This window comes from Pagrus major, chromosome 19 (assembly GCF_040436345.1).
Source record: "Pagrus major chromosome 19, Pma_NU_1.0".
Taxonomy (NCBI): domain Eukaryota; kingdom Metazoa; phylum Chordata; class Actinopteri; order Spariformes; family Sparidae; genus Pagrus; species Pagrus major.
In genome coordinates, this window is record NC_133233.1 from 10,194,109 (window position 1) to 10,214,835 (window position 20,727).

At 39.7% G+C, this 20,727-nt stretch overlaps 2 protein-coding genes and 1 long non-coding RNA gene across 4 annotated transcripts; all 3 read left to right on the forward strand.

Annotated features, from left to right (window-relative positions):
- Window positions 1–91: 91 nt before the first annotated feature.
- Window positions 92–9,987, forward strand: LOC141014714 (leukocyte elastase inhibitor-like). 2 transcript variants are annotated; one of them, XM_073488612.1, is made up of 10 exons: window positions 92–203; window positions 3,741–3,922; window positions 5,424–5,603; window positions 6,252–6,392; window positions 6,633–6,750; window positions 7,067–7,209; window positions 8,271–8,354; window positions 8,616–8,705; window positions 8,787–8,967; window positions 9,250–9,987. In XM_073488612.1, the coding sequence occupies exons 2-10, from the start codon at window positions 3,746–3,748 to the stop codon at window positions 9,474–9,476; spliced, it is 1,341 nt and encodes a 446-aa protein (XP_073344713.1). In that variant the 5' UTR covers window positions 92–203; window positions 3,741–3,745; the 3' UTR covers window positions 9,477–9,987. The 2 variants fall into 2 exon arrangements, with proteins under 2 accessions (XP_073344713.1, XP_073344712.1); XM_073488611.1 differs by lacking the exon at window positions 92–203 and having other exon boundaries at window positions 3,576–3,922.
- A 1,756-nt stretch (window positions 9,988–11,743) lies between these two features.
- On the forward strand, window positions 11,744–13,633 carry LOC141014716 (uncharacterized). Its single transcript, XR_012180511.1, has 2 exons — window positions 11,744–11,872; window positions 13,572–13,633. It is a non-coding gene; the product is annotated as an uncharacterized lncRNA (long non-coding RNA).
- A 678-nt stretch (window positions 13,634–14,311) lies between these two features.
- Window positions 14,312–19,453, forward strand: LOC141014715 (leukocyte elastase inhibitor-like). Its single transcript, XM_073488613.1, has 8 exons — window positions 14,312–14,475; window positions 14,818–14,958; window positions 15,272–15,389; window positions 16,918–17,060; window positions 17,759–17,836; window positions 18,089–18,178; window positions 18,260–18,434; window positions 18,750–19,453. The coding sequence occupies exons 1-8, from the start codon at window positions 14,314–14,316 to the stop codon at window positions 18,974–18,976; spliced, it is 1,134 nt and encodes a 377-aa protein (XP_073344714.1). The 5' UTR covers window positions 14,312–14,313; the 3' UTR covers window positions 18,977–19,453.
- The last annotated feature ends 1,274 nt before the right edge of the window (window positions 19,454–20,727 follow it).

Consider the following 20,727-nt stretch of genomic DNA (forward strand, 5'->3'; position numbering starts at 1 on the left):
ATTATGCACTGTTATCCCTTTTTTGTATTGGACAAAATGGTGACATCAACCCTTCCATCCAAGGCCAACACCACCTTCTCTCTGGCTTTGTTCAAAAAGCTGAGCGAGAAGCATAGGTCTACCTTCTTCTCTCCTTTTGGCATCTCTTCAGCCGTGGCTATGGTGATGCTGAGGGCCAAAAGCAACGCAACCAGATGTTAGAGGTACATCACACACACACACACACACACACACACACACACACACACATACACACACACACACACACACACACACACACACACTGTAAAAATGAACAGTGGAAAAATTACGGTTCTCATGTTAACACACACACTTGGACCAAAGTGTGATGATTCATTGTGTTTTTTCATCACTGTATCAATGGATTAGAATCACAAGAAACAGGTGTGGTTTCAGGTTTCTGTTTGTCATGTGCACTGGTTTTATTAAGTATTTCAAAGCTAGGGTTGGTACGTTATTTTTAGTGTTTTTGTAAGTTTAGTTGAAAAAACAGCCTGACAGCAATCAATAAATCAAATGCCCTGACAAAAAAAGAAAAAAAATCCAACTGTGGCTGTTTCAGGCCTCTAATAAGCCCATCTGATCTTCTTATTCGGCCTGCATGAAAAGCTACCTGTCTACGTAACATTGCTTCATACCTGCCAGCCTGCACACACGGGGCAGATGTATTGCTCGAGCTATTAGCGAGCAAGCGTCACAAGAATGGCAGAGAAAGTGCAGCCACAATTTCTGTTACTAACATACTAGCTTGACAGTGGCAAGTATTAACAATAGCCATGCTTGTTGTTTGCATTCATTATGATAATGTTAGGTGTTTTCTAATATGTGACTGAGGCGCGAGGGAGTTGGATATGGTTAGCGATGACAACAATGTGCTGCGCTCACAGAGCCTGCTCTTCGGCAGATTGCTAACTCAGCCGCACAAAGCACACAGGCCCTGACCCAAAAAACAAGTGAGCAGTGGAGGCAGTACCAGACTGTTGTTCAGCTGCTAACCGAGTACCACAAAGCACACAGCCCCTGAACAGCAGAATAACTGACATGCTGGGTAGCCTTTTCAGACTGAGGTACATTCATGATGGCTATTTTGCTTGTGTTACATGACCGTTGCATTTCGGCATTTAACATAGTTGTTCGTTTATGTATTTATTAGTCTAAAAATCTAAGAGAGCCTGTTGAATATCGTGAACTAGCCACTAATACATCTCCCTGTTGGGCACACACCAGTGAGAGCTACAGGACAGTCTGTGTGGTCAGGCAGTGAACGCTCATGTGTTTTGGAGGAGTGGCTTTGAAGGAAGTACATGGGGTTTTTATTGGTTAGACACTTTCAAAATGAAAAAATTTGCTGGCTTCTACAGTCTTACAAATCCCAGCTTTAAATTCTTCTCTTAGACCACAAAAATGATCAGCACAGTTGAGCAGCAAAGCCAAAATTTGAGCGATTCAGTTCTGTCTTAAGTAAATTCTGGCAGTGAAAAGTATCTATGGTATGAAAATTCACCCAAGTACTGTACCTGATCAAAATACTTAGGTTGATCTGGCTCATTATTCTGCTAAAATGTTGTCACCATATTAGTGCTTCAGAAGAAGAAGAAAAAAGCATGGGTCCTGTTCGCCATGAGCACATTTTTTATTTAGTATGAGGTGTTAGGAAAACTTCAACTGAACTGTCTGGCAGATTTAGGTGTGGCAGGAAGAAAGCGCCTGCACATGCATTGTTTATTTATTCTGTCTCCTAGCGTCAGTAAGAAAGGTGGGAATCTGTTCTGTGGTAGTTCAGGTTACAGGAAGAGGAAGAGTCAGATTCTTCTGTTAGCAGTAGACCACAAAAAATAGCATTCAGGTGGAAGCAAGCCTTACATTTTTTATATTCCTCACTAGACCAACAATGGACCAAATGATGTGTGTCAAAGGATCACATTTGAAATTGAAGACACTGTTGCACTGAAAAACTGATGGCAGATAATGTGAAACTGTGGTCAGCATCTCAGATGTACTGCCACAATATCAGCAATTTATAAGCTCTGTTCAATCCTTTGTGTTTGATAAAATGTGTTATTAAACCCATCTAAATTTGAATTACTTGATGTTTTTCTTATACTGATGTTTCTGAACACGATTGCTTTGTCCATCCATCTATCCATCCATCCATCCATCCATCCATCCATCCATCCATCCATCCATCCATCCATCCATCCGTTTATCTGTACTTTTCTGTATCAGTTTACCCTATTGAACCTTATGTGGTGTGTCTGTGGTTTGCAGACTCTCACAAAGAAAGCACACCCATAAGACGCATAACTAAATCATGATGTGTGTGGGTGTGTCTTTCACTGATGAAATGAGTTCGAGACACTTTCTCAAGCTGTGGCAAGACCTGAGTGAGCTTGGGTGTGTCAGAGTCTTTCAGTAACACAGAGGTGGCTCAAACAGAACAGGAATCTTCCTTTAGCTGATTATTTGAGGCTCACTTGTGACTTGAAGAAGAGTGTCCATCCGTCCGTAAGTATCAGATTTTCCTTATCGTCCCTTGATTTTGATTATAAGAGTGATGTGAAAAGATAACAGCCATCAGCTCATCCCCTTTTCAGCTGTTTTTTTTAAATGCAGCAGTGGTTGAGTAGTGGTGGAAATTGTATTGAGTTTGGTGACATTTCACTTCTGTCAAAAGTATCTAAATCAATTTGGTTTTATCGGTGGGTGAAAAAATGATTGCAAAGTTTCCAAAATGGGGATTTGTCTACACATATTTGTGGAGGGATAGGGTTGTTTGAGGTCACTGCTGAGAAGAGTATTCTTAAGGTTTGCACAAGCTGCTTCAATTTTAAACCCAAGCTCTATTTAATAGTTGGCAAATTCAACCAACTAGCAAATACAGAGGCCTTAGGCTAGGGTTTCTCATACACACACTCATAAAAAGTGCAGGAGAAGACAAATTCTCACTTCTACTTTTTACAATGCGATGAATAATGCTCTGTTAGCCTTTTTTTGTAATAAATAAAGTAGCGATATCGATCAATACTTTTGGGGATAACTGTGCTATCAACAGTGTTGCAACCTATCAGCACTGTCACTGTGAAGTACACTTTCTGCAAAATATCAGCGTAAACACCATTTTCTTACACTTTAGTGTCGATAAGTGCCAGATTCACATATTGATATTATACTGTAAGAAAGTGAGTTGTACCACGAAGTGTTACTTCTGATGCATGCTGAAATAGTGACAGTGTCCACCCAATTTTGAGAAAGTCTAGAAGCTATACAATGCAGGGTTTTTCTGCAAGTAATGGCTAGACTCACAGGAAAACAATCCCTCTCAGTCATCAGCTATGACCCACTACAAGTGTGTGATGGTGTCTGTATCTATAGAGACCCTGCCCTCTGCCTGCATTTTCTTCTTTTATTTTGCTGTGTTCTGGACATTTCTGGGCGTCGGTGATTCTTAAAAGTTAGCTGATTGTTGAGTGTCCCCAGGTAGAACACCGATACTTTGGGTTGATAGCTCGCCAACCCAAATAAGTGAAATAATAAATAGTACTCAAAAATCAACTTTGAATGGACTGTTTACAAACAGCAACCAAGAAATCCTGCACAGTATGCCTTTCAGTCAAGATAAATGAGGTTTTCATGTTTGCAGTCAATCAACGCAAATTTTAAATAAAGGGATGTAACATACAGTTAGTGATTTATGCTCTCCCCCCCTTTGTTTCTATCAGACAAAATGGCATCAACAACTGATCTACCCAAGGCCAACACCTCCTTCCTTCTGGTTTTGTTGAAAAAGTTGAGCGAGGAGGACAAGACCGGGAATGTTTTCTTCTCTCCTTTTAGCATCTCTTCAGCTCTGGCAATGGTGATGATGGGGACTGGAGGAAACACAGCCAACCAGATGTCAGAGGTATAACACTCACTCACTCTCTCTCTCTCTCTCTCTCTCTCTCACACACACACACACACACACACACACACACACACACACAGTAAAAATGAGCAGTACAAAAGTTACTCAGTGCTAACACACCCATTAAAACCAAAGTGTTCATACAGGCACACACACACTCACACAGTCACTTGATCTGTTTCATCAATGTGATGCAATGTTATCACCAAAATATTGCGTCAGAATAACAAGAAACAGCCGTGGGTTCAGGTTTCTGCTCATCATGTGCACAGGTTTTGTTAAGTATTTCAGTGGAATATTTTCACTGTCTGTCAGAGTGAGGTGTGGCAGGAGAAAGGGCTTGCACCCACATTAATTACTCATACTGCGTCACAATGTGAGCAAAAACGATGGGAAACTGTTCTGCTCTAACTCTGATTACAGGAAAAAGAATAGTTAAATTCCATAACAGTTCAATTTTAGGGGCAAATACTGCACTTTTTAGTGCATTTGTTTGAAGCAGCTTGTCACTCAAATGACAGCTCATCCACCTTCAAGGTCAGTTCACTGACTTGTCTTTCTTGACTGCACACTCGCTAACGTTGCGCACACAACCTCTGTGTTAAGTTATGCCTGAAAATTGTTGCAGAGTTTGACCTTTTTTAACTTTCGAGATCTTTTACATTCACAAGAATAAAACACTTAAGAAAAAGAAAAAAAAAAAACAGAAAAAGCATAATAAGTCTTCTTTGAAGAAAATTCTGCGATGCTTAGGCCAGGTGGGCCGTATATCATGCATTATACTGGCAAAAACCTAATGTGTGTCTGTCAACTCACTGTGGGAGAGAGGAGAGAGTGGGAAAATACAGGTGGTCAATATTGCAGAAAATTTGTGTTTAATCAGTTTCAAACACTTCAGTATTAGTATGTACTGAAAAATCGTTCATTTTTGACAAGATACTATCACCTGTTACCAATAATCCTGTTCAAAACAGTTTGTTTTTTTAGCATTCCACAGCTTTCCCAGTCTTTTGTTGCCAATGTCCCAACTTCTTTGAAACAAGTTGCTGCCATCAAATTCAGAATAAGCATATAGTGTATTTAGTGAAATCAATGGGAACTGAAAAGTGCTGGCTTCACCTTGTGTGTTAAGGCTAATTTTGTTCCCAACACAAGCTACGACACAGCATGTCAATGGCGCAACAGTTGCCTGTCAGACAAATTGAAGGCGTCAGGTGTGGTAGTAAATGTTTTGCCAAGTAGGCGTTGAGAGCCTTTCTAAGAAGTGCTTCTGACTTTGTGGGTTAACAAAATAGCATAATCCTAGCAAAGAGTCATGCCTAAAGTCATTGCATGCCTTGGTGCGTGTTTCAACATGACGCTAAGGATCGGTTACCATTCTCCAGCCAGTCACCAGAGGGTGCAGTTGCCTAAATCAATCTGCCCTTACAAACACACACTCCAAAAATGAACTTAACAGTGATTCTATTAATAGAAGAAACTATCGTTTGTACCCCAGGTCCTCTGCTTCACTGAGAAAGAGCCACCAACAGAAGCTGAAGAAGAACAGATGCAGATGCAGTCCCAGTCTCAGACGCAGACGGGGTTGCAAGCGGCGATGCAGATGCAGATGGAGACGCGGATGCAGATGCGAATGCGGATGCAGCAGTCATCCAGACTGCCAGGGTATCTCCGCAGGGTACTAACAAAGCCAAAATTAAAGTAATGTTTAATAACTAGAGCTGATGGAGTAATTTAAGGAGGAAACCTGAGAGTTTAGTTCCAGAGTATTTCACACATAGGTCACACTCACACTAGGCAATCTGTACCATGCCCAAGCACATTTGACCCCCAAAGTCCAGTTTGTATGACTAGTGTGAGCGTTCACTTTTACTTCTTGTAAACTGAAGGACACTTTATGATGATGTAAAGTCATGCCTGTGTCGCATTACAACGTGACGTATGTAGAAGAGGTAACCATGCTGGCCCAGTTGGGGTTGTGAGTGCAGGGATCTGGGATCTCATAAAGAGGAATTAAATTCTTGAAAAATCTAGCATCATGGGGGGTCTTGCTAAAAGTAATTTTCGAAAATCCTCTATTTCATGTCATGTAATGTTCATGTCATATGGCCCAGTTTTCATACTGTAAGCTTAAAAGCTGCTAAAAATCTAGTTTTCCTAATTTAATCAATGGTAGCTACAGCACAGTATGCAAAAGTGTAGCATGGAGCCTCAGTGTTAATAATTTTTTGGTGTCTATTCTCATCATTTTAAATGTAAGATGACCACGAGGTCAGTGATCCATTAAACATAACCTAACATGCTGGTCTTCTCTGGCTGTTTGCAGTGCCTGAAATCCCAGAATGGTCAAGATGATGTCCACGCAAATTTTGCCAAACTGCTGGGTGATCTCAACAAGGCAGATGCTCCTTATACCCTCAGTGTGGCCAACAGGCTGTATGGGGAGCAGTCCTACCAGTTTGTTAAGGTGTGTGTGTGTCCAACCAAGTCCTTAACAAAGAAATCCACTGTCCAGATGCATTAAACAACTTTAACAAATTCTCCTCAGGCTTGTATAGGTAACTGAGACCTACGGGGAAGGTCTTGTTTTTCACATCACGTTTTTTATTGGCCAAGCATATGGCCAATAAAAAAGTGATTAATACATGTAAATTGCTACAAATGGTAACAACGAGCCCCTTTTAAAATGTGCTGTTTATCATTCCAGGATTTCTTAGCAGAAACCAAAAAGCACTACAGCGCTGAGCTGGAATCTGTTGACTTCCAAGCCAATGCTGAGGCGGCCAGGGTCAACATCAATAGCTGGGTCGAGAAGCAGACACAAGGTAGATCTCACATTAACATGCACTCATAAGTACATTACATAGATTGGGAGCCAAATTTAGGGTCTGTAGCCAAGCATTCCCCACCCCATGAAAAATTTGCATCAGTGCAAAACTTCTATTTTAAAATGTCTCTTTCTCTGAAAGTGTTTCATTGTTTTCTATTTGTTATATTCCATGTTTAATGTCTATGCTACATCAATCAACTACAATTACTAGAATTTGTAAGAGAATAAGAAAACACATTTTCCTGAATTTTGGATGAAAACGTTGCTAGAGCCTGTTGATGATGGTGGTTTTGCTCATTACTGTTCACCAGATAAAATCAAGGACTTGTTGGCTGAGGGTGTTGTGGATGACATGACCAAGCTGGTACTCGTCAATGCCATCTACTTCAAAGGCAACTGGGCCAAACAGTTCAAGGAGGAAAAAACTGAGGATGCTCAGTTTAGAATAAACAAGGTAACACAGCACTAAGACAGCACTGAATGAAGAAACACAGGAACAAAAGCAGCATTCTGGGTTTATGAAATGATTTTGCATGATAGTGCACAGTTTACATGAGGTCTGTAATACTGTAGCTGGCACTCTGATAGTAGACCTGTTGATTCAACTAGGTGTAAATGTACAGCTTGAAAGTGATACCTGTCATTATGATGCATCGTGTTTGTAATTCAATCTGCTGCAGCTTCACAGCATCATGTAGAAATGAAACCATTGGTGTGCAAACTACACCAAACCTGGAAAGCCCACTTAGTATAAGGACAGTTAGACTTAAGAGTCTAACTACAACAGCGTCTTGCACATTACTTTACATCCTGATTATCTGCCATTTACATAGCAGTGGAGTTCGACACGGCCTTAACACACATGCGCTTTAGACAATGCACATAGATCATTTAAATAGGGCCCATTGTGTTCACTGTTGCTGGTTTACTTGTAATCCAACATGAAGCAGTTTAAGTTGAGTCAGTGCAGTGACCATCCAGTGTGTTTTGGAGTGGGCCTAACACTAAATATTGAGGGGAGCTCACTGGTTTTCTTTAAACCCCTAGGGGGATTTGTTAACTGGGCATGAACCCACGTACTCCCTGAGTGTTTGCACACTTGATCCCAGAATATTACTGGAATGATCCTGTGATGAAACAGTTTTGCATGTTTCACAAAATGTGTCAGGCATCAAGCTTCCGTCGCAATAATAAAATGTTTCTAATTGCTCCCTATAGACAGAAAACTATAAGTATTCTGATTTAAGGTCCAGTGTATAGGATTTACTGGAACCCATTGGCCTTGCCAACTGCTTCTGAGGTTCAGGTGATTATGCAGGAATTAAAACACAATTGTGAGAATTGTATTATTCAAATAGAGCCTCCTAAATCCGACACACTGGACCTTTAATTCAGGTCAGAACTATGATGTATATTCTATGTCATAAGTTTGACAAATGGTGACAGAATTATTCAAAAAGCCAAGCATGCATAACAGTTTCAGGAAGTGCAAGTTCTGTTTGCTGTTGTCTTTAGAATGACACGAAGCCGGTGAAGATGATGAGACAGAAAAGTGAATATCGTCTCTTGAAGATTGATAATCCTGAGGTCAACTGTAAGGTATGTGCATGTTTTTCAACTGTAAGGTATGTCCATGTTTGTCCGCCATGCAATTTGATATTTCAATATTTTGTGGACAGATTTATCCAAAGAACTATTGGTTCCATTTTTGTAAGGGATAAAACCATCAGGCTTATGGTTTTTAAGCTAATTTCCCAAAGCTGCAACTATTAAACTCATGGAGGCAGACTTTATTTTGATGATGACTGAAGAATTACTTTTTAAATGAAATAAAAATAAAAACAGAATATTTCTGGACAGATCCTAGAGATGCCCTACAAAGGGAACGACCTCAGCATGCTCATCTTCCTGCCTAACGAGATAGAGGATGATACCACAGGCTTGGAGAAGGTAGGACAAATATACACACACAGTAAACAAATGCACAATTTTTAAGAGACAGACTAATAATTGAAATTGTATCCACACTAGCTGGAGAAGGCGCTGACCTATGAGAAATTTAACGAGTGGACTAGTCCAGACATGATGATCAAAGATGAGGTGGAGGTGAGCCTGCCTCGATTCAAGATGGAGGAGAAGTATGACCTGAACGATGTCCTGATCAGCATGGGCATGGTGGATGCTTTTAATGTCGGAATGAGTGACTTCTCTGGTGAGACATGTGTCATAAGTATATGCTGAATAATTATTTCAAGAGCACACTGAGACGATTAGGAGACCTCCACTTACCTTACAGAAATTCAAATATCATCTGTTAACAATCTAAGAATAGATTAGAGAAGTGCAGTGAAAAGACATTCAGATGAAAACATTATCTATCACCAGGACTGTCAGAAAGACAAAAATGAAAGTAATCAGAACTTCAAAATATCCCCAAAAAAGGTCTTTAGTGTGCATGGAAAAGCAACGGACTCTCTCTCCTCTCTGCTGACAGGCATGTCTTCTGCCAACGACCTGTTCCTGTCAAAAGTTGTCCACAAGGCCTTCGTGGAGGTCAACGAAGAGGGAACTGAGGCTGCTGCTGCCACTGCTGCTGTCGTTTCCGTGCGCTCTGCAAGGATTACTGAAACCTTCATCGCAGACCACCCCTTCCTCTTCTTCATCCGACATAACGACTCCAAGAGCATTCTCTTTGCTGGCCGATTCTGCTCCCCTGAGTGAGCGAAACTGTACATCTTGTAGACATGGACAGATAATGAGACAATGGGCCTCTGGGCACAAACATGTAGTTTTTTTTATTGTTTTGATTGGGAGAACCCTAGTAGCAGAAATTACATAGAACACAGTGCGTTTAAATGGAAACTATGGTTAACTTTTTTATTTAATTTTTTTTTCACAGTGGGGTTGAATCTTTTTCAAATCTTTTGCATGAATGCATTATTCTGTCTTTACACTTTATACATTCCCACATTCATATATCACTAAACCGTGATTGCAATTGTTTCCCTCAGTTTGTTTATGGCAGAGGTGTTTGTGCTCAATAACAAATTTGATCTCAAATTCAACAAATTTCTTGCTGGTCATGAATAAGTATGTGTTTTTCTGTATTTGACTCAAAATATTGTGTTAACTCTATCTTTTGGCCATCACAGTGTTTAAAATGTTTTTCTCTTTATCCAGAAAGAATGTATAATTGATTGAGATTGATACGGTTGCCATTGATACTGAGTAAAAAAAGAAAAATATATATACATATGTATGTGTATGTATGTGTATATATATATACACACACATATATATATACATATATATACATATATATACACACATATATATATATATATATATATATATATATATATATATATATATATATATATATATATATATATATATATATATATATATATATATATATATGTATAATAGAAGCACCTTAGCTTCTTCCAAACCTGTGTGACACTACATAATGGAACCTACAGTATTTTAGTCTCACCATTCTAAGATCAATTATCTGTACTGTAATTGCATTATATGCACACAAAAAACAGAGTGAAGACAAAAGAGTTCAGAGTTTACTACTGCCACTGAATTCAAACTATGTCCTTGCCTTAACAAACTGAATAAAGAGTGTGGTATGAATCATTGTTATGTCCTATTGGTGTTTCATTTATATAAATAATCATCTGGTTAAATATACAGGCCCACTTCATATGTGCAATGATTATGCATCCACTTCAATTAACTGGTGTGCTGAGACCAGACCCATAGGAGACTTTGTTAAAATGATAATGTACACTTAAAATGCAAAATGACAACCTGGAGTTAAAACAACAGCTGTGTAGTATTGTCAGGTGCAGGGTCAGCAACTCATTGAGGGGAAAGAGTGGTGTGACTGTGTGGTGTGGAAGATGTGCATGTAGAGACAGCAACATGATCCAAGTGAACCCTTTTTTTCACCACCTACATGCATAGTTTCTTGTAATGACTTTTAGAATATTACAGTTAATGTCATTAAAAATTAATGCTGAGAAATGCACTCTTGTTTTTTTAATCACTGTACTGTTGGGATAGAGAATAATGAGGCTAGATTCATATTTCTAATGGAATAAAAGCCTCATCAAGACAAAATAGTTTTTCACGTTCAGAACAATGTACAATTGAATTTATCAAAACTAAGACTTGCAGGTTACATTAAAATGTCTTTATTTCGTCTTGTCAGAACAAGTGAGTGATTCATAATTTTGTCGATAGCAACAAACTGGCAGAAAGTCAGCGGACAACGTCAAAGACGTGATGTCATAATCTTACACACACCTTGATGAGAGGGCTGACAGATTGCATCTTCATTCCCTTTTGTGTCTTCAAAAGAGCGTGGTGACATGTGAATGTATTTGCTGTATACCTGGGACACTGTTTCACTTACTGTATTTGAATATTTTCCACTTTACAGCAGTTTAAGTCTTTGAAAATGATTTATGTGCTGTTTTCATTTTCATTTTTCAAATTGTGAGAAAATGGCATTTTCATTATAGTGCAACTTAAATAAAACTTACTAGGCATGTTATAGGCTGCATTGTCTATACTGCATTTTCATTTTCGATTTTGAATCTAAATTTGAATATTTGCTCCACAGTCTTAGAAAATATAAAATTCCATTGTCATGGTCATCTTCAAATTCTCAGAAAAATGCATTTTCATGTTGTCTCCAAAAGGCCCCCCACTTCCTCCTTCACAGCCGTAATAATAACTACAGCCATTAGAGCTCCCCACCTAAAAAAGAAGAATGAATAAGGGTCGTGATGACCTGCTTTCACAGTCAACCTATTTGTTTTTTTTCTGATGAGGATGTGCTGGTCGCTCACAGACTGTAAAGGACATCAACATAGTGCATGTTGGCTATGTATTATTTTAGATATTGTATTTTGACACTTCCTGTTAAACTGGTGTATTTTATTTTGAAAGGGTTGGTAAACGGAACAGGATCTAATCGATGGTACATTGATAGAGAAAGGTAAACGAACATGACACGGAAATTCACGGATAAAGGAAAATAACTACGGTGTTGAACTAAACTACAAGAGTGATTTATTAGCCCGGTTGAAAGTGGCAACAAGGTAAAGGCTTATGGTACATTTATGTTTGTGTTGAAATTTAAGTTGCCACAAGATGCCACACGCTAATTATAGATGTATGGACTAATGGCTTTTTATTTGTTTTTATTTGAGCTCTTACGTTGTTGTTGTTGTTGTTGTTGTTGTTGTTGTTGTTGTTGTTGGTCATAAAGAATTGCTGAAAGGAATAAAATACTTCAGACCACCACCAGTAAAAGCTTCATTAATTTCAACTGGCGCTACACAGACACGTCTGGTGGAACACGACGTCGATGTTGGAGATGCGGCCCCGATAAAGCAGTTCTCTATCAAACCTCCCCTGAGAAACGAGAGCAGTTGGAGGTTAAATAAATGTTGGAAAATCTTGCCAAAAAAGTGAATGCCAAAATCTACCAGCCAAACAGACTAGCAAGACAGCTATCCTGCCCTCGGATGGAGGATTATGTGGTGGTTAGTGCTGCAAAGATTATAAGTAAACTTGATTTCTTTAAAGGTAACTGACAAACCCTATTTAATCACCTGGCCTGGGGAAACCTCTCCCCCTCATGTTCCATTGATCAGATCTTTGTCAGAGAGCTATTGATGATGTTAAAGCTCTTCTCACCTGAGCTCCTGTGCTTGAAGCCCCATGCCATTGCAGCTCACAGTGAATGCTGGCAGTATGGGTGCTGTTTAACTCCTACCAGTTTAACTCCTACCAGCTGAATTACTCAATAGTAGAGGCAAGACAAATGACTTTACCATGGTTGGGTGTGTCTTTGACTGTCTGATATTTCGGGGCACTTTTCTCAAGTTGCACAAGACCTTTGTGATATTGGGTGTGTCAGTCTTTTATAAGAGGTTGCTCAGAACGGAAGGCTTCCTTCTGTTGATTTTTCAGAGTCACTTGTGACTTGAAGAAGAGTATCTGTCTCTCAGTAAGTACTGTTACTTGATTAATAATTGATTTTGATGATGATGATGTGAAAAGAGGCTTAATATGCAACTTGCAGTTCTTGATTTCTCCCCTTTTCACCCGGTTTCCAATGACAACATGTCAACCAGTGATGGACGTTGTATTGAGTCTGGTGATATTTCACTTTTGTTTAAATCTGAATCAGTTTTGATTCGTCAGGGAAAAAATGACTTTGAGGGGAAAATTGTTTTCTTTATAACGAGCTGCTCTTAGCTAATCTTTTTCAATAGCACCTCATCCCTAGTCCCCAATAGTATTGGGGAGGGAACACGTGACAGCAATGTATCACTTTTAGCAGTTAAAAAAAGTAGTATTAACATATTAATGACATGATTTTAATTGAGGAACTCATTACCCCTCAACCTCATCAGCAACAATCTCTTACGCAACATCAAATATGTATATACAACATAATCTCTCTGGAAAGTTGCATGTTAGAGACTTATTGTGCCCGGACCCTTGTGCTAAAGGTATCCTGTTCAGCAGCTTTGTAATCCAGCCTTGAATTGCAGTGTCTTATTGGAGACTTTGTAAAAATAAACCCACAATGATCCAATGCTGAATGTCTTCTGTGATTATTTATCCATTTCTCATGTTGTTATTGCTGTTTTTGTCAGCAAGATTGGCTTTGAGTTATTTGTATGTCACATAATCAGTGTGTCTTGTCTAAACAGGAGACTTATCAGATAAAACACGCTACAGTTTATCATGTGTTAAATAATGCACTGTCATCCTTTTTTGTATTAGACAAAATGGCAACATCAACCCCGCTATCTGAGGCCAACGCCACCTTCGCTCTGGCTTTGTTCGCCACCTTCGCTCGCCACCTTCGCTCTGGCCCCCCCCCCCCCCCCCCCCCCAACGCCTTAAGCACCAAACCCTCAAGGCCTTAGTTTACATCACTTGGTAAGTGTTTAATTGAGAGAGGTTGCAAGGGCCCGAAATGGTATACATTTCAAATTAATGAAATGAATCAGATATTCCAGAGTGCTATCATCTGAGTTTCTGTTGTTTTCCCCTAGTAACAACCCCATATATTTCCCTCAGGTAAAGTCAGCAGAAATGCATCCATCCACCAACCTATGTGCTCACACTGAGGTCTGTGGATTAACCAGGTTATGATTTATGAAAATAGACAGATTGCTATCTAGTTCCATTAAATTTGAGAGAAGACGTCTCAGCAGCAGATATCTCCAAAACTCTGTAACTCACACCAAAACACTCTAGATGGATGAATAGCACTACAGGTAAGATGAAAAATACTGTATTCTCTAAGGCATATTTTTTTTCTATGTGTCAAGTCATGTGATGTTGATGAAGCAACATTTGCCTTCTAGCCAGATGTGAAGTTGGAGGCTTCCAAGTTTGGATGAGTGTGGTGGTAAATGTTTTGATGTTGTCAAGCCTTTCAACAGAATTTTACTTGCAAGTGATTCTGAATTTGTGCTTATCAAAACAATGTAATCCTGAGAGTTGTATTGAGGTAAACATGTGGGTACATGCATGCCTTAACAGTGAGCCTATTCATAACAGAAACTGTTGTTTGCAACCCCAGGTCCTCGGCTTCACTAAGACAGAGCAACCGACAGAGCCTGGACTAGAGCAAGTGCAGATGATGCAGCAGGTCACCCAAAAGCCACAGATTCCACAGGTTTGGCCTTTGGTCTCTTTACAGCAACTAATGACACAGTGACACCAAAATCATCCAGTTTTATCCATTAATACCAGACAGCATTCCATGCGAGCACATTAGCATTGCCAAATTGAGTAGTATTTATAAAAGGACAGCAGCAATATCCGAGTATTAATTAACTCTGTCAGCAGTTTTAGCCGTTAAGTTGCAAAAAGTGTTCAGTTTTCTATTAATAGTTGCCTCAGCAGAGCGTATCCATGGAGAAGCAGGGTTAATGATGATTTTTGGTGTCTATTATCTTTAGCACAAGGTAGCTCAGTGTGTTTTTATCATACGCATGTCTTTTCTGGCTGTTTGCAGTGCCTGAAACCCCGGAACAGTCAAGATGATGTCCATGCTAAGTTTGCCAAACTGCTGAGTGATCTCAACAAGGCAGATGCTCCGTATTCCCTCAGTGTGGCCAACAGGCTGTATGGGGAGCAGTCCTACCAATTTGTTAAGGTGTGTGTGTGTGTGTGTGTGTGTGTGTGTGTGTGTGTGTGTGTGTGTGTTAACCTGTTGTGCAAGAGTGGAGTGAACTGCAGCCCTGTAGTTTGTTACCCAACCCAAAAAATTGAATGTATGTATTGCTTAACCAGCCAACTGTCGGCAGTTAGATGATCAGCTCATAGTGAATGAGCGCATTCAGCTCTCCACTCATGCTGCCTTTATTTCAAAATGAGAGAGAGTAGTATAAGAGTGCGCTCCCTGTATTGGTTAATGTGGGTATTTAGTTGTGGTGTGACTATTTAAATGTGCTGTTTAATCATTCCAGGATTTCTTAGCAGAAACCGGAAAGCACTACAGCGCTGAGCTGGAGTCTGTCGACTTCAAAACCAAAGCCGAGGCGGCCAGGGTCAACATCAATAGCTGGGTGGAGAAGCAGACGCAAGGTAGATCTCACATTTACTAATCATCAAACAACCAAAGCAGGTCCTGGTTTATAAAAAATGGCTAATCAAAAATGATCAAAGAGGTGGAGTGTGGGTGGAGCTGAAGCAAGCCTATTAATTAAACAAGCCTACCTAGCTGGAAGCTAACAAGCTAACTAATACTAACAAAGCTGTGTTCACACATAAAGATTAGCAAATTTCGCCTCATGACTAAGCATGACTCCCGAAACAGCAAAAAGCGAACATGATGAAACAGAAAAACACAGCAAATGTTTAAAAGTATAAACAGGAAGAGAGAAACTAAAGAGATTCAGTCATAAGCTACAAACATCTTTCTCTCAGATTTCCTGCACAGACATGAGTTGAGTATTGATTTGCAACACACTTGTTTGAGGGGGAGACGGGTGCTTGTTACAGGTTGGCCGCAGTCGTGAGATGTCCAGTGGGACGCGGACGGCGGCTTGGCTTATCAATCCTGTCACTCAAAAAGGCCACGCCTCTAATTACTAAGGCTTCAAGCCTTGATGATATTAAATGAGTGAATGATATAAGAATTATCCCCCCGTACAGTTGCCATGAAGAGATAGATTAGGTATACAGACCAAAACCGTTTTTTGTAACAGGCTGTAAACTTGCTTATTTCTGCTGTAAAGTTAGGCATTTTAACGTGGACTATTTCAGGGATTGACTCGCATTTGGAGCCAGCCTCAAGTGAACATTTGAGGAGCTGCAGTTCTGGGTACTCAGCCCTGGAGGATGGTTGCCGTTCTTGGATACAGAAGTTATCTAATGTCAGACAGACTTCTCTTATACATTAGTAGTCGGAAATGACCATTTGACTAATTTTGTTTTGTAGCAGCAGCAAAAGTTGAAGCATGACTTGTTAAAGTAAATTTCCCTTTCTTGACATTGCACATCCTGCAATGTGACTATTGCGCATACGCACATGAGATGAGATGTCGATGCTGAAATGTGTATTGCGCAGCCCTACTGTAGTCAAGCCTTCTCCATGAAAAAAATTATATCAGTGGAGCCCTTGTGTCTGCCATAGTACTGTACCTAATTCTATGTTATTCTAAAGTTCCTTTCTCTCAAAGTACTGACCCTTCTCCTTAAGCTGTTTCAGAGTTCACTGCAGCCTTGGTGCTATTGATTATTTGGTTATTTCCAGTGTCTCAAACATCAAGTTTACTGGTAGAGACTGTTTGTTTCTTCATCCAGCAGACAAAAAGGGCATTGCCATTTGTGTACTGAAATCCTCCCCAGCCTCTGTGAATCCTCAGGGACCAGTCCTTGGTCCTTTGTTAATCTCTTTTCACATGTTGCAATCAGGTTACATACTTTAAGTCACAAGCGTTACATTGTTTTCTATATGTTTAGTTTCCCAGTTTAATTTCTATCCTATATCAAGCAACTACAACTTCTAGTATTTGTAAGAGAATAAGATACCAAATATTTACTGAATTTTTGATGAAAACGTTGCTAGAACCTGTTGATGATGGTGGTTTTGCTCATTACTGTTCACCAGATAAAATCAAGGACTTGTTGGCCCAGGGTGTTGTGGATAACATGACCAAGCTGGTACTCGTCAATGCCATCTACTTCAAAGGCAACTGGGCCAAACAGTTCAAGGAGGAAGTTACTGAGGATGCTAAGTTCCGAATCAACAAGGTAACACAGCACAAAGACAGCACTGAACGAAGAAACACAGGAACAAAAGCAGCATTCTGGGTTATTGAAATGATTTTGCTTGATAGTGCACAGTTTACATGAGGTCTGTAATTCTGTAGCTGGCACTCTGATAGTAGACCTGTTGATTCAGCTAGGTCTAAATGTACAGCTTGAAAGTGATACTTGTCATAAAGACGCATCATGTTTGTAATTCAATCTGCTGCAGCTTCACAGCATCATGTAGAAATAAAACCATTGGTGTGCAAACTGCACCAAACTGGGAAAGTCCACTTTGAGGACAGTACAAGTTAATTAAAGTGGTTGCTAAAGGACAAGAGTAAGACAGGAAATGACTGACTTCTTTTCTTTTAGCCCTCAGATGCATTTAAAGACTGGGCGATATAAATATCTGTTTGGGAAAATTTCCATTTTCCATATACAGTGGAACAGGACCCCAGTCCCCCCCGCAGTGAACATCACTAGCTTAATCATGTGTCCATTAATGGCTATCTAGTGATATGAAACTATGAATGTGCTGATTAATTCAGCTCACAACTATGATATGTGTATAATATCATAAGTCGGACCTATAATGATGGAATTAAGCAGAAGGCCATACATGCTGTTTAGAGAGTGTCATTTCTGAGGGAATGAATGACTCCAAGAAAAGTGCTCGTTCTTTTTGCTGTTTTGGTTAGAATGACGCAAAGCCGGTGAAGATGATGAGACAGACAAGTGAATTCCGTTTCAACAATGTTCCTGAGGTCAACTGTAAGGTATGTCCATGTTTGTCTGCCATGAGATTTGATATTTGAATATTTTGTGAAGAGCTTTAAATGAAAAATGGTTGACAGATTAACCCAAAGAACTACTGGCCGCATTTTGGTGAGGAGTCAAACCATCAGGCTTATGGTTTTAAGGATAATTTCCAAAGCCGTAACTATTAAACTCATAAAAGCAGGGACTTTTTCAGATTGGTGTTTACTTTTTAAATGAAATAAAAATAAAAACAGAATGTTTCTGGACAGATCCTAGAGATGCCCTACAAAGGGAACGACCTCAGCATGCTCATCTTCTTGCCTAACGAGATAGAGGATGACACCACAGGCTTGGAGAAGGTAGAACAAATATACACACACAGTAAACAAATGCACAATTTTTAAGAGACAGACTAATAATTGAAATTGTATCCACACTAGCTGGAGAAGGCGCTGACCTATGAGAAATTTATGGAATGGACAGAAAAGATGCATGAAGAGGAGGTGGAGGTGAGCCTGCCTCGATTCAAGATGGAGGAGAAGTATGACCTAAACGGTGTCCTGATCAGCATGGGCATGGTGGATGCTTTTAATCCTGCAATGAGTGACTTCTCTGGTGAGACATGTGTCATAAGTATCTGCTAAATAATTATTTCAAGAGCACAATGAGACGATTAAGAGACCTCCACTTACCTTATGGAAATCCAAACATCATCTGTTGACAATCTAAGAATAGATTAGAGAAGTGCAGTGAAAAGACACTCATATAAAAACATTATCCATCACCTGGCAAACAAAAATTAAAATGATTAATCTACCAAAAACAAAGTTTGCAAAACAAGCATGATGTAAATTGAAACCACTCATGTAGTCTGCAGTATGTATTTACTGTGCGTGGAAAAGCAACAGACTCTCTCCTCTCTGCTGACAGGAATGTCTACCACCAACGACCTGTCCCTGACGAAAGTCGTCCACAAGGCCTTCGTGGAGGTCAACGAGGAGGGAACTGAGGCTGCTGCTGCCACTGCTCCCGTCATGATAGCCTTAAGCTTTATACCTACTCCCATCTTCAAAGCAGACCACCCCTTTCTCTTCTTCATTCGACATAACGACACCAAGAGCATTCTCTTTGCTGGCCGGTTCTGCTCCCCTGAGTAAGCAGACCTGTACGTCCTGAATGGATTATACAATGGGCCTCCTATAAGAGCAGGAGCCACAATCTCTTTTTAATTGTTTTGGTCATTTTGCATCTCACTTTTGCCCAGTTGGCCTGTTCAGTAATCCATCCATGCTTATAGAGCATTGTGATTCAACCAGGAGAGGGACATATCTGTTGTAGCTACAATATAAAAGACCTATTTCAAGACTAGTGTTACAACATTTAACATTTTCGCACTACAATGTCTACAAGTGACTAGACCTATGTTGTATATTTGGTTGTGGTGTGCACTCATGTTTCCAACAATGTTCAAACCCTGAGAAATCCGTATTTTATTCAATTATTTGCAATTACACGATATGCATGCTAAATATGTGAGTGAAGACAGAAGAGTTATGTCAGAATGTTATCGCTTCCATTAAATACAGACTGTTCCCCTTGCTTTAACAAACAGAATAAAGTGTGGTATGAATCAATGTGTGTCATATTGGTGTTTCATTAATGAATCATTGTTTTACGGACGTAAATAGCAAGTTAACTATACAGGCGTACTTCAATGCCTCACATGCGCAATGTGATCACTTCAATTTACCCTTTATAGGTCCCGCCCATTTTTTCTCTGTTGTCCAATAACAGTCAAGCAAGTTTAGTACCTCGGACAACTTCAACATTTACTGTTAAATTTAAATTACTTAAGGTATGACTATCTACCTTATTTCCAACTGAAATATGGAGCTACAGATGGAGCACAGCCAGTTTCTGATTTTTTTGTGCAAGACGTCTGGTCAAGCACAGGACACAAGCACTTGTGGAACTTCCATTCAATATCATTTTCATGAAACTGCCCATATTTGAAATCTACACAGCTCATGTGAAATATTGTCAGAAGTGAAGTGTGGTGCTTGAACTTTTCTGCTTTGTAGTTTGCCATCGGATAGTCTAAAGAGATGCAATGCATTTTTGGGGCACCTGAGTATGTGCAGTAAGCTGACGCCGTATAATTATAAATTCTTCTTGCATACACAAAATTCAAGTACAAACACACCACATACTCAATATGACATCATCGTCAATATGAATTGACGTGTGGAACAAAAACAGGAAGTTGACCAACTTTTAAAAAAATAAATAAAAATGATGGATAATAGAATCTGGGAGGCATGTGTCCTCTTCCAAGCTTGGTTTATAAGAGCAGTGAGGCTCCTATCAACCCTGCTTTCATTTGCATGTGACTGGGAAACTTCCCAGCCAGCCTCTTGTCTTCAGGATCTGTTAAACTGTCACCAATTCCACCTCTTCAGACATGGCCTAGAGTTCACAAAGAACTGCTCACTCGGGGCCTAGGACCCCAGGGTGCCGTGGCCTGTGTAGATGCTAATTTACATTCCATTCGATTCCATTCCATTCGATTCAATTCCATTCAATTCAATTCAATTCAATTCAATTCAAAAAACTTTATTCGTCCCCAGGGGGCAATTCAAGGCAAGGCACGTGGAGCAGTTGTACACAACACTTAACAGATATACAACACAACACAGAACAGTCAGCTAGTTAAAATAAAAATAAAAAATATAAAAAAGGTATAAAATATAAAAAGGTATGAATAGAATAAAGGGATATAAGCAGTATCTACATGCCTGTCTGGTAATTAACACTACTGTCCTCTTCATCCAAGAGCAGAGGGAACAATCCTTGGACAATAGTGTGTTCATTTTGATTCCTGGTTTCATTTCACTGTGCCCATTCAAAT

Bases quoted from the DNA above. Each gene is read 5' to 3' on its own strand.
- LOC141014714 (XM_073488611.1), top strand. From the start codon at position 3,713: ATGCTCTCCCCCCCTTTGTTTCTATCAGACAAAATGGCATCAACAACT. The intron at 5,604-6,251 runs GTACTAACAAAG...GGCTGTTTGCAG, and splicing joins TGCCAGGGTATCTCCGCAGG to TGCCTGAAATCCCAGAATGG. The intron at 7,210-8,270 runs GTAACACAGCAC...TGTTGTCTTTAG, and splicing joins CTCAGTTTAGAATAAACAAG to AATGACACGAAGCCGGTGAA.
- LOC141014715 (XM_073488613.1), top strand. From the start codon at position 14,314: ATGTGGGTACATGCATGCCTTAACAGTGAGCCTATTCATAACAGAAAC. The intron at 14,476-14,817 runs GTTTGGCCTTTG...GGCTGTTTGCAG, and splicing joins AAAAGCCACAGATTCCACAG to TGCCTGAAACCCCGGAACAG. The intron at 17,061-17,758 runs GTAACACAGCAC...TGTTTTGGTTAG, and splicing joins CTAAGTTCCGAATCAACAAG to AATGACGCAAAGCCGGTGAA.